The 13,569-nt window shown below is 43.7% G+C and overlaps 1 protein-coding gene and 1 long non-coding RNA gene across 8 annotated transcripts in view; both read left to right on the top strand.

The window, feature by feature from the left end:
• LOC120990160 overlaps positions 1-13,569 on the top strand; it is a 954,651-nt gene that overhangs the window by 163,366 nt on the left and 777,716 nt on the right. The window lies entirely within an intron of this gene.
• SORBS2 (sorbin and SH3 domain containing 2) overlaps positions 1-13,569 on the top strand; it is a 247,820-nt gene that overhangs the window by 156,432 nt on the left and 77,819 nt on the right. For all 7 annotated transcript variants that reach the window (XM_040418738.1, XM_040418736.1, XM_040418737.1 and 4 more), the window contains 3 exons: positions 1,869-1,913; positions 8,305-8,497; positions 9,384-9,498. In XM_040418738.1, coding sequence (XP_040274672.1) covers positions 1,869-1,913; positions 8,305-8,497; positions 9,384-9,498 — 353 coding nt within the window. The remainder of the gene's footprint in view (positions 1-1,868; positions 1,914-8,304; positions 8,498-9,383; positions 9,499-13,569) is intronic.

Here is a 13,569-nt window from a genome sequence, read left to right as displayed (position 1 = left end):
ATTCCCTGGCTTGGCAAATCTATGGATCACAGAAGGTAGCCCAGGGCCAAACATCACGGTATGAAGCCAGGGAGTATACCACAGTATGATGCCATTACTCATTTATTATTAAAGCTGGATTTACATGACCTGATGTTCAGGCTGATTACAGGAAATGAATGTTCCTACAAACGCTTGTTCCCCATAATCTGCCTGTTTTAAGGTGCTGCAGATCATCTGATGAACGAGCGAAACACTTGTTCATCGGGTGAAATGATTTGAGGTGCAGAATCCTCAATCATCGGGCAGCAGATCATTCTGGAGTACTTTCACACTAGCGTTTTAGTTTTCCTGTATTGAGTTCCGTCACAGGGGCTATATACCAGAAAAGAACTGATCAGTTTTATCCTAATGCATTCTGAATGGAGAGTATAACGTTCAGGATGCATCAGTTCAGTCCCTCTTACGTTTTTCGGCTGGAGAAAATACCCCAGCATGCTGCAGTTTTCTCTCCGGCCAAAAATCCTGAACACTTGCTGGAATGCCAAGTGTTCCAGCAAAACATGATGACACCGGAAAGACGGATCCGGTATTGTAATGCATTTGTGAGACAGATCCGCATCCAGATCCGTCTCACGTTTGCGTCCAGATTGCCGTTTCCGGAATCCTCTGCCGCAAGTGTGAAATTAGCCTAAACAGGAGCAATGATTTTGTATGGAGACACGTCATAGCAGCAGCCATCGCTCATCCTCACTCTGTGGAGGTGATGCAATGCTTCGCCTCCACTGAACAAGCAGATTTTTGTCAGGAAGGAAAGCTTCCTTCCCGACAATCGGCTGCTCCCTGCAGCATCTAAATGCGCCTTCATTCTCAAAACTATATGACTCCTGTTTAATTAGAAACCGTAATAACACTGAGAGATTATTGGTGAGTGCAAATATGGACTGTAAAGAGTGCAGACCAAAGTACCATAGCACATTCAACAAGAGTTCTGCTCATTAAGGCCTCATGCACACAGCCGTTGCCGGCCGCGGCCCGCAAACGGCAGGACCGCAATATGTGGGCACCGGCCATGTGCTAACCGCATCACAGATGCGGACCCATTCACTTGAACGGAGCACGGAACCCCACGGAAGCACTATGGAGTTCTCCCGTGGTGTTTCTGTCCGTGCCTCGTCACCGCAAAAAATAGAACTTGTTCTATTTCTATTTTTGCGATGCGGACGGATCACGGACCCATTCAAGTTGAATGGTTCTGGATCCGTCGCGGCAGACGCACGGATGGTGTAGTGCATTAGGGACAGCAAATTGCAGTCCCTAATGCACAGAATGATCGAACAATGGCCATTAAGAAGAGGTCTCTGAGTGGTTGACTCCTGGAGACAGCTTTGATACTATGAAGAAACGACCATGATGTGTGCCTAGCAGAGCTGATTCTGTGTGCTCGGAGAATACATATGTAGGCATAAGCAACCTTCAAATAAAATCACCACACTTCATTGAAATTCAGGTCTCGGATCACGGCTGCTAAAAGAAAAGTAACAAATCACCATTCCATTTGTGAAATATTAAACAAGCTTTTCTGGGCGTTTTTCCTTTGAGAACTTAGCAGATATTTATGGGCACCGATTATGAGTGGGACATGAGTCTAAAGTATGGCCCCTGCCAATTTTATTGTTCAGAGCCTTGAAATGCAAATGTAGGACAAGGACAAATCTCAGACAAGAAGAATGTATGGGAATGCAATCATTCTAAGGTGAGATGAGCTGTGAAATGAGCTGAACCATGAGACATAAAAGGGAAGGTGGAAGTAATTCTTGGTTTGTTCACAGCCTGTAGTAAATGTGACTGCTGCGTTAGAGGACTCACAGATTCTGTTTGTTTTACAGACAATGACAGTGATTATTCCAGTATGACCTATGCATATAATACAGGTGAGTTACTCAATCCATGTGCACAAATAAAAACAGGCTATTTTGTTGGGCAGAATGGCATGTTGTGTAATAAGACTGCTTTACCATGACCTGTTACACTGCAGATCGGGCAGGATTAGGCTTAGTTCACACTTCAGTTATTTGATCAGTTATTTCCATCAGTTAGGGCTCATGCACATGACCATATGTATTTTGCGGTCCGCAAAAAACAGATCCGCAAAAAATATGGATGATGTCTGTGTGCATTCCGTATTTTACAGAAAGGAACAGTTGGCCCCTAATAGAACAGTCCTACCCTTGTCCGTGATGCGGACAATAATAGTACATGTTCTATGTCTTTGCGGAACAGACATACAGAAATGGAATGCACACAGAGTAACTTGAAATGAATGGTTCCACATATGGTCCGCAAAAAAAACTGTTACGGACACGAAAATAAAATATGTTCGTGTGCATGAGCCCTTAGGCCTCTTTCACACTACCGTTTTTTTTTTTTTTTTTTCGTTTTTTGGGCCGTTTTTTGCGTTCAGTATACGGTCCGTATACGGAACCATTCATTTCAATGGTTCCACAAAAAAAAGGAATGTACTCTGTATGCATTCTGTTTCCGTATTTCTGTTTTTCTGTTCCGTTGAAAGATAGAGCATGTCCTATTATTGCCCGCAAATCATGTTCTGTGGCTCCATTCAAGTCAATGGGTCCGGAAAAAAAACTGAACACATACGGAAATGCATCTGTATTTCTTCCGTATCTGTTCCGTTTTTGCGGAACCATCTATTGAAAATGTTATGCCCAGCCCAATTTTTTCTATGTAATTTCTGTATACTGTATATGCCATACGCAAAAACGGAAAGGAAAAACGGAACGGAAACGGAAACACAACGGAAACAAAAAACGGAACAACGGACCTGTGAAAAACGGACCGCAAAACACTGAAATAGCCATACGGTCGTGTGCAGGAGGCCTTAGCAGGAGAAGACAGGTAAATGAACAACAGCCCAACATTGTGTAAAAACCACTTGAAGTTTTATTCCATACTATTTAAAATTCCAACATGGAGTTACAGATATTAATGCTAAGTGTTAATTTCCGTCTGTAACTTCATGTTGTGATTTTAAATAGTATGGAATAAAACTTCAAGTAGTTTTTATAAGATAATGGGTTGCTGTTTATTTTCCTGTCTATATATTTTAACCCATTGGCGACATCCAGTGTTCATGTACAGCAAAAGTAAAGTAAAGTGCATTCAATATATACTGTAGCAGGCACTGTCTGTCCGTTGAAGTTGAGGTGCCGTCCTCCAACAGCCTGGACAGGAATCATCTGTTTGACTCCTAGAATGCAGTGGTCAATAGTGACCCTCTGTCATTAAGGCCTCATGCACACGACCGTTGTTGTGTTCTGTTCCGCAAAATGGGGTTCCGTTGTTCCGTGATCCGTTTCCGTTTTTGTTTCCGTATGTCTTCCTTTATTTTTGGAGGATCACCAGACATGAAGGAAAGTTAAAAAAAAGTCTAAGTCAAGTTTGCCATGCAAATGATAGGAAAAAAACGGACGCGGACGCCAATCTTGTGTGCCTCCGCATTTTTTCACGGTCCCATTGACTTGAATGGGTCCGCGAACCGTTTTCCGTGAAAAAAATAGGACAGGTTATATTTTTTTGACGGACTGGAACCACGGATCACGGACGCGGATGACAAACGGTGCATTAGCCGAGTTTTCCACGGACCCATTGAAAGTCAACGGGTCCGCAGAAAATCACGAAAAACGGAACAACGGACACGGAATAAAACAACGGTCGTGTGCATGAGGCCTAACTGGGGACCTAGTGAAGACTCCCAGGTCTGCCATCTTGTTACTTCTGTTAAGCTACTTCCACACTTGCAGCAGCAGGGTCCGGAAGGCTGTTCCAGCGGGGGAACAGCCTGCCGAATCCGTGCTAATGCTAGCCCACCGTGCCGCCGGAGGTGTGCTCCGGCCCCATTCACTATAATGGGAGCAGGCCAGAGGTCCAGCCACAGAACAGCGAACATGCAGAGAGGCGGACGAACAAAAACGACAGCATGCTGCGGTTTTTGTCCGGCCGCTTCTCAGCTTGTTCGCTGTGCTGTGGCTGGACCTCTGGCCTGCTCCCATTATAGTGATTAGGCCCGGAGTGGACTTCCGGTGGCATGGTGGGTTAGCATTAGCACGGATCCAGCAGGCTGTTCTCCCGCTAGAACAGCCTGCCAGACCCTGCTAGCGCAAGTGTGAACGTAGCCTTAGAGGTCAGAGGTAGGGTTTAATAGGATAAAGCTGACAGCAGAATACACTGCCATTCTGAAGTACACATTATTATGAAAGTGATCAAGCAGTCAGCTAGTCAAGTTTCCTGGATGGACTAAAAAATAATGAAAAAAAATTAAATACCAAAAAAACAAGAAATAATAATAGTTCAGAACCACCCTTTCTTAGGTAAAAAAAAATATACAAAGTTAGGCACAAGAAAGAAAATATGAAAACTGGCTAAAGGAAATGACAGTGTGGTAGGGTACAGGTCACACAGGTTACAGAAAGGGTTACTTTATTTCCTGCAACGCTCTGTATGATATTTTACTAAGCTGTATGGAAAACAATCAGAGAGATGAAGCTCTATATTTAATATACAATGTTTATTTCATATTCACTGTCCGCTTCTGAAGAGCAGCACAAGCAAAAACCCCATTGTAGCTATTAATACAATTATATTGAAAATGATGAAAAAATAAGCCTAGCAACAAATTTTGCAGGGTGTAAATACTGACCTATAAATATAGATGTGAATTTTAGCATGCAGATATTGAAGGGGTTAAAGGGGTCGGTAAAGTGTCAAGATATTTATGACATATCCATAGGAATAACTCATCAATACCAGACCAGTCATGGTCCGACTCCTGGACCCCCGACAATCAGCTGTTTCTCGTGTGACGCAGCATAGCCCCTTAATTAGTTTCTTTCCTGTTTACTTGAATTTAATGTGAACCTCGGGGAGATGTAACTTGTTTATATAAGAGAAAGACATTGCTTTGGCTTTGTGAATTGTCAAAATTCTATAAATGTCTAATGGAGAGATTTCCAGGAACTCCTGACTGGTGAATTCTCTCAATATACTTGTTTTTAACTCTAATATATTAAGATAATCTTTTTTGCTGGTAGCTTAGTAAACAGTTGTTCTGTGACATGTACCATGTTGACAAGTAGATAGACAGACAGATAGACAGACAGACAGATAGCTAAATCAAAGGATTGCTATGGGGACAGAAAGAGAGAGGGCAAGCACTGAACCCCTTCTCCCGTTATGACATAGATCCATGGCAGTTTTATTTGCACTGTCCATGTCACTAGGGGGAGATTTTACAGCTTCCATTGAGTTCAATAGTAACTATATACAATACAGTAAACTAAACTCCTTCTAGTGGTTGCTACAGGCAACTAGTTTCATCATATTCTATATGAGAGGAAGGAGGGGACATAGAACTGTATGAGGAGAGATATATTAACTAAAGGGCCTTAGGCTGGGCTGTCGCTTTTTCACGCCGGATCCGGCAATCTGCATGCAAAGAACAAAGAAAAATGCATTGCAAGAACAGATCCGTCTCTCCGGATGTCATCCAGAGAAACGGATCCGTTATATATTTTTTCCCATTTTTACTAGTCTGCGCATGCGCAGAGCGGAAGGACAGAAACGGCATTGCAGTATTTTTAATGTCGGATCCGGCACTAATACATTTCAATGTAAATTAATGCCGTATCCGGCATTCCGGCAACTGATCCAGAATTTTGGACGGAGATAATACAGCATCATGCTGCGGTATTTCCCCTGTCCAAAACGCAGTTCAGTGACTGAACTGAAGACATCCTGCTACATCCTGAACGGATTGCTCTCCATTCAGAATGCATGGGGATAAAACTGATCAGTTTTTTTTTACGGTATTGAGCCCCTAGGACGTAACTCAGTGCCGGAAAAGAAAAACGCTAGTGTGAAAGTACCCTTAGATAGCTAGATGACGTTAACAGAGAAAGGTGATCATGTTGTTGTTTTTTTATTATAGTTTCTTAGGCATTGATATGTCTGTGTGTGTGTGTGTGTGTGTGTATATATATATATATATACACACACTACAGACCAGTTTGGACACACCTTCTCATTCAAAGAGTTTTCTTTATTTTCATGACTATGAAGGCATCAAAACTATGAATTAACACATGTGGAATTATATACATAACAAACAAGTGGGAAACAACTGAAAATATGTCATATTCTAGGTTCTTCAAAGTAGCCACCTTTTGCTTTGATTACTGCTTTGCACACTCTTGGCATTCTCTTGATGAGCTTCACCTGAAATGGTCTTCCAACAGTCTTGAAGGAGTTCCCAGAGATGCTTAGCACTTGTTGGCCCTTTTGCCTTCACTCTGCGGTCCAGCTCACCCCAAACCATCTTGATTGGGTTCAGGTCCGGTGACTGTGGAGGCCAGGTCATCTGGTGCAGCACCCCATCACTCTCCTTCATGGTCAAATAGCCCTTACTTTCAAAGTTTTCCCAATTTTTCGGCTGACTGACTGACCTTCATTTCTTAAAGTAATGATGGCCACTCGTTTTTCTTTACTTAGCTGCTTTTTCTTGCCATAATACAAATTCTAACAGTCTATTCCAGGGGTGGCCAACCTTACAGGCACAAAGAGCCAGAAAAATAAAATCGTATGACTGCCAGGAGCCACAAGCTATCCGTTTACACAAATATGCGTGCACACGACAGTATTACTGCAATTGAGTTATCAAACATTTAAAAGTGCATTTAAACCACCTTTCCTACCTGTAATGTAGACAGCTTTAGTGAGACTTCTGGCAATCTTTGTTTTTCACAATGTGTTTCAAGATTTCTCAGATGTTACCCCATGCTCAGATGACCGCCCCATGTTCAGATGACCGCCCCATGCTCAGATGACCGCCCCATGCTCAGGTGACCGCCCCATGCTCAGATGACCGCCCCATGCTCAGATGACCGCCCCATGCTCAGATGACCGCCCCATCGCCCCATGCTCAGATGACCGCCCCATGCTCAGATGACCGCCCCATGCTCAGATGACCGCCCCATGCTCAGATGACCGCCCCATGCTCAGATGACCGCTCTATGCTCAGATGACCGCTCTATGCTCAGATGACCGCCTTATGCTCAGATGACCCCCCCATGCTCAGATGACCGCCCCATGCTCAGATGACCGCCCATGCTTAGACTACCACCCATATGCTCAAACACACTTGGTGTGCTGGGCAGTGGCACCTGTGAAAAAAAAGGCAGAGCAGCAGTGGCAGAGAGACTGAGGCCAGCAGCAGCCATTTCAGTCAGATTAGAGCCAAAGCTGCAGAGTGGCTGTAATCGGACTAAAATGGCTGCTGCTGGCCTCAGTGAGTCTCTCTGCCACTGCTGCTCTGAGTGCCCACTGACCTGCTGTCAACCATTAACATTCATTAAAATTTACTATGTAGCTGGAAGCAGGTCCTCCTGCGGTCTGATGAATCTGGCTGCTGGGCACTGTGGGCAGGCACTGAGAAGACTGGAGGCGGGCATTAGGTCACACACTCACAGATAGGGGTGTGCGGCCGTGGGCGGGCACATCGGCGGCTGGTGGCGGGGTTAAGCACTGCAGCTTCGCCTTCTCTGCCGGAGGAGGGGGCGGAGCTGCAGTGAGTGACTGAGTCACGTGCCCACTCTCGGCGCTCTGAGTCCTCTCCACTCTTCCACCTCGTTCCAGCGCTTCACTCACAGAGAGTAATCGCTGGCCGCACCGCTCCCCTGCGAGCCGCAAATGAAGGCTCAAGCAGCCGCATGCGGCTCGCGAGCCGCGGGTTGGCCACCCCTGGTCTATTCAGTAGGACTATCAGCTGTGTATCCACCTGACTTCTCCTCAACGCCACTGATGGTCCCAACCCCATTTATAAGGCAAAAAATCCCACTTATTAAACCTGACAGGGCACACCTGTGAAGTGAAAATCATTTCAGGGGATGACCTCTTGAAGCTCATCAAGAGAATGCCAAGAGTGTGCAAAGCAGTAATCAAAGCAAAAGGTGGCTACTTTGAAGAACCTAGAATATGACATATTTTCAGTTGTTTCACACTTGTTTGTTATGTATATAATTCCACATGTGTTAATTCATAGTTTTGATGCCTTCAAAATCTACAATTTTCATAGTCATGAAAATAAAGAAAACTCTTTGAATGAGAAGGTGTGTCCAAACTTTTGGTCTGTACTGTAGATATATATATATATATATATATATATATCTGTATATAATCATAAAGTTTTTTTTTAGGGGTCCAGTAAAGTGTTTTTCTATGATTTGATATATGTTTTTGTCTATGTGCTAACAGATAACTACACCTCTTCTGTACCTGCCTATTCACACCCTGCGGCAAAGACACAAACATACCGGCCTCTCTCTAAAAGTATTTCTGACAACGGCACAGATGTGTTTAGAGTTTCATCCCCATTGCCACCTCCTCCGATACCTGTGCTTCCTCCTTCTGTGCCTCATCGCATGCGGGAGCTGACATCTCCGGAGAAGTAAGTCACCAAATATTAATGTTCTTTACCTTCTTTGTTCTGTTGAAAATTCTCATGTACAATTTTACTTGAGGTTTTTTAATGCAGCACCACAACAGAGTTTTTCATAAAAGCTGAGTATTAGGGCTCACACACACGACCGTATGTATTTTGCGGTCCGCAAAACACGGATCTTCAAAAAATACGGATGACGTCCGTGTGCATTCCGTATTGCATTCCGTATTTGCGGAACGGAACAGCTGACCCCTAATATAACAGTCCGATCCTTGTCCATAATGCGGACAATAATAGGACATGTTCTATTTTTTGGCGCTAACGGACATACGGAAACGGAATGCACACGGAGTACCTTCTGTTTGTTTTTTTTGCGGACCCATTGAAATGAATGGTTCCGCATACGGTCTGCAAAAGAAGGGATGGACAGGGAAAAAAAAATAAGTTTGTGTGCATGAGGCCTTAGTACCTACAACCCAGACACTGGTCCCAATCAGTCACTTCTAGGAGTGAACTTCAAATCATCAAACATCTACAACCCCCCAATATGTCTAATAAAACAAGTAGAGACACAAATGTAAAACTAATATAAATTTTATTAAAGGGATTGCCCAATATTTTCATATTGATGGCTCATCTTCAGGATAGCTTATGACAATCTGATTGGTAGGGGTCCGACGCCATTGCTCGGCTGTTCCATGCATTTGGGACCTCAGCTTAAATGGGTCCGTGATCCATCTGCACCGCAAAAAACTAGAACATCTTGGGTCACAATACGGGCATGGCCGGATAACAGCCGTGTGCATGAGGCCTTAGGCTGTATACAAAATGCTAAAATTAATTTGAGTGCTGTGTTTTCAAGCTTATGCCATTGTATATTTTCTCCTACAAGGAATGAGTGGGAACCACCAGACAGAAAAGTTGATACTCGCAAGTTCCGCTCCGAACCCCGAAGTATCTTTGAATATGAACCTGGAAAATCCTCCATCCTGGAGCATGAAAGACCGGTAAGAGCAATGTGTGACCTGTCAGTCTGTGATTACAGATCCTCTTGTATTTTACATCATTGAAAGTACCAGAGCACAAGAAAAAAGATAGTAAACATTGTATCAGCACTGCACATGTGCAAGACATTCAGCGCCTGAACCTAAGGACTCTAGTGATTTTCATCCTGTGACTTTCCAGATGCTGGAAAACTTCAAGTCTGACCATGCTGCCACAGTTTGGAGACCACTGCTGTTGTTTATTTTTGAATGCTGTTTGTGTCACTCCAAGATTATTATTTTTTTTTTTACTGATGACCTATCCTCTGTATAGATCATCAGTATCTCATCGTTGAGTGTTCAACACCCGGGATTCCCACCGATCAGCTGTTCTTTTGAGCACCGCTGCCTTCTCGTAGCTTACCAAGCACAGCGCCCTACATTGTGTAGCGGCTGTGCTTGGTATTGCAGCTCAGCCCATTCACTTAAATGGGGCTTAGCTGTGCCTCGGCCATGTGATCAATGACGTGTTGTCACTGGCTTTTGAAAAGCAGAGAGAAGGCTGTGGCGCTCAAAGGAGCACCGCTGCCTTCTCAAACAGCTGATCAGCGGGGGTCCTGGGTATACGACACCCACAGATCAGATACTGATGATCTATCCTGAGGATAGGTCATCAAGAAAAAAAATTAAAATTAGAAAACCCTTTAAGCATTTTTAAATGTCAGTATGTAGCAAATACACTATCACATTCACTGAACAGCATGTTAATCCTTTAAAAGGTCTTCCAGGTCTTTATTATTGATGGCCTATCCTTAGAGTAGGTCATGAGTATCCGATGGGTACAGCATGGCAGTAACCAGGCATAGCAGATGGAGTTTTGCAGCTCAGGTACCTACTTCCAGCACACAGTAGATCCTTCTAATAGCTGATCAGCAGGGTTTCTGTGAGTCGAACCCCCGTCGATCTGACATTGACATCCTATGGATTAGTCATCAGTATTAAAGACTTGGAAAACCCCTTTAGGCACAAGGACAAATAGTTTATCTTGTTGTGTCTTATGTTATACTGTTTCTCATAGGTTAAATAATAATAATTATATCTGAGAAGTCGTATAAGGTGTGCATGACAGTTGCTGCTTTTCTGGCATCCTGGCAGAATAAATCAGTAATGGAATAATTTACTCTGAAACCCAATAGTTAGAAATTAGTCACCACTACTATCATTTTCAGAGTGACTAGAATTGCACACAATCGCTATTAGAGTGGGGCTTCTTTTTTTTCACTCGGGCTTCAACAACCTATACAAGGTGATACTGCAGCATCACCAGCTAACAAATACTGCTGTGTTGTGTCCATATTACCCCCAGCAATATTAACCAAATACCACCATGCAACACACATAAAGCCCTCTAGCGGCCTAAAAACTACAGTGCAGTGCAAAATTCCTCCACAGCAGTGCCAAACAGATATCACAGTACAACACAAAATAACTCTCCAGCAGTGCCAGAGACCAAAATGCAGTACAAAATGCCTCCCCCGCAGCACCCAACACATACCGAATTGTAGCATAAACCCTTGCAGCACCATATACCATAGTGCAGCTGAAATACCTCATCAAAAAGCATGAAACTAGTTCCAAAGTGCAGCACAAAATACCTGCCCAGCAGCGCTAAACAAGTACTATCATGGAGCACAAAATACCAACCAAGCAATGTCAGATCACAGTGCTGCACAAAGTGCACCCACAGCAGCATCAAACAAATACCACAGTGCAGCACAGAATACCTTCTCAGGAGCCCCACACACATAACACAGTGCAGCACAGAATACCTCCTCAGGAGCCCCACACACTTACCACAGTGCAGCACAGAATACCTCCTCAGGAGCTCCACACACATACCACAGTGCATGACAGAATACCTCCTCAGGAGCTCCACACACAAATACCACAGTGCATCACAGAATACCTCCTCAGGAGCCCCACACAAATACCACAGTGCAACACAGAATACCTCCTCAGGAGACCCACAAATACCACAGTGCAGCACAGAATACCTCCTCAGGAGTCCCACACAAATATCACAGTGCAACACAGAATACCTCCTCAGGAGCTCCACAGAAATACCACAGTGCAGTACAAAATACCTCCTCATGAGCACCACACAAATACCACAGTACAGCACAGAATACCTCCTCAGGAGCCCCACACAAATACCACAGTGCAACACAGAATACCTCCTCAGGAGCTCCACACACAAATACCACAGTGCATCACAGAATACCTCCTCAGGAGCCCCACACACATAACACAGTGCAGCACAGAATACCTCCTCAGGAGTCCCACACAAATATCACAGTGCAACACAGAATACCTCCTCAGGAGCTCCACAGAAATACCACAGTGCAGAACAAAATACCTCCTCATGAGCACCACACAAATACCACAGTACAGCACAGAATACCTCCTCAGGAGCCCCACACAAATACCACAGTGCAACACAGAATACCTCCTCATGAGCACCACACAAATACCACAGTACAGCACAGAATACCTCTCTAGAAGTGTGAAATACCAAAATCCAACACATAATGCATCCCCAGCAGTGCCTAGAACATACCACAGTGGAGTATAACAGGGTGTAATGTACTGGCAGTATATGAATATCTGACCCACTGGAGTGACTGGCAGTAAACTTTTTTCCCACAGTTTAGGCTCCTAGCTCCACTACCTCCATATATAAGAAGAAGGGGCACAGATGGGAGGCACTAGTCTTCCTGACTAGGAGGAGCGAACGCATGACCATCAGATGGCTCTCAAACCCTTAACAACATAGAATTTATTGATTAACATTTGTTATATTTTTTTGGGGGGGAAGGAATGCAAGTTGTTTACTGTGCAGTAAAAATGGCATGTTATGTTTATTCTAGAGGTTGGTTCAAATATGGTGATCTCAAATATGTCTAGAGGTTTTTCTTTTTACATTTTGGTACTTTGGCACCATAAAACATGTTTTATGGGAAAATAGCAGTCATGAAAGACCCATAGCTTTTTATTTTGCCGCCGACATGGTTGCATTTAGGCTTAAAATTTCTTGAATTAGCGTAATATTAGTTTATTTTTTAATGCCACCATTTACTAATTTTGATAAAAAAAAATTGGTGGGGGGGGGGTTTAAAAAAATGTACCAACATTTTTTATGCAATGCGCTGTGCTGTATAAATATTAAACTATCATTATCCTTTGAGTTGGTAGTATTGTGATAGTATCAATATTTGGTACAGGTATTTTTTTACGGTGAAATATTTGATAACATTTTTTAATGACAACATTGCTGCGGCGAGCAGTGTAATTACAGCTCCTCTGTCCCATTGACTTCAATGGGACAGCTCACTTGACTAGAATGGAGACGTCCAACGTGTTAAAGGAGTTCTTAAGGACCTAAATAATGATAAGCTATACTCAGGATAGGTCATCAATACCTGATTGTGGGGGTCTGACTTCTGGCATCCTCCCCTGATTAGTTAGTTCTTCCTCGGCCTGTGATGTCAACTCCGTTGTTCTCATGGCCTGTGTGCAGCTCAGCCCCATTTAAATTAATGGGATAGAGCTGCAATACCAAGCACAGCCACTACACAATGTGTGGCACTGTGCTTGGATTACTATAAAGAAGCCACTGCCAGTGGCATACATACAATGGAAGCAGACCACGCAGCTGCTCTGGGGCCTGGGGGAGTGGAGACCATTGCCAAACTGCTTCTCCTGCTTCCTAACATGAAACCACGAGATTTTCCTATATCTGCCACAAGAGGGTGCCCAGTGCATACAGATTTAAACAGCTTCTATTCAGTTCAGTGGTAACTATATAAATTCATATGCAGGTAGCTCCCCCTAGTGGTTTCTGCAAGAATCCAGTTTTATCATTTACAATATGAAAATAATCGGTCAGATGAAGTGGATGAGGAAGAAATTTTGGCAGACATTTCACGGGGAAAGGGCCTTTAATAATTGCTGCTATGTGGCCCTATTATTCCTGTGTACATCGGCAAGTATTGTACCCCTCTGAGCAACACAGCTCCAAACAGCTAATCCGGGGAA

The sequence above is a fragment of the Bufo bufo genome, chromosome 2 (assembly GCF_905171765.1).
Source record: "Bufo bufo chromosome 2, aBufBuf1.1, whole genome shotgun sequence".
Lineage (NCBI taxonomy): Eukaryota > Metazoa > Chordata > Amphibia > Anura > Bufonidae > Bufo > Bufo bufo.
Note: the sequence above shows the minus strand (reverse complement) of the source record. Positions and strands in the feature narration are given on the sequence as shown.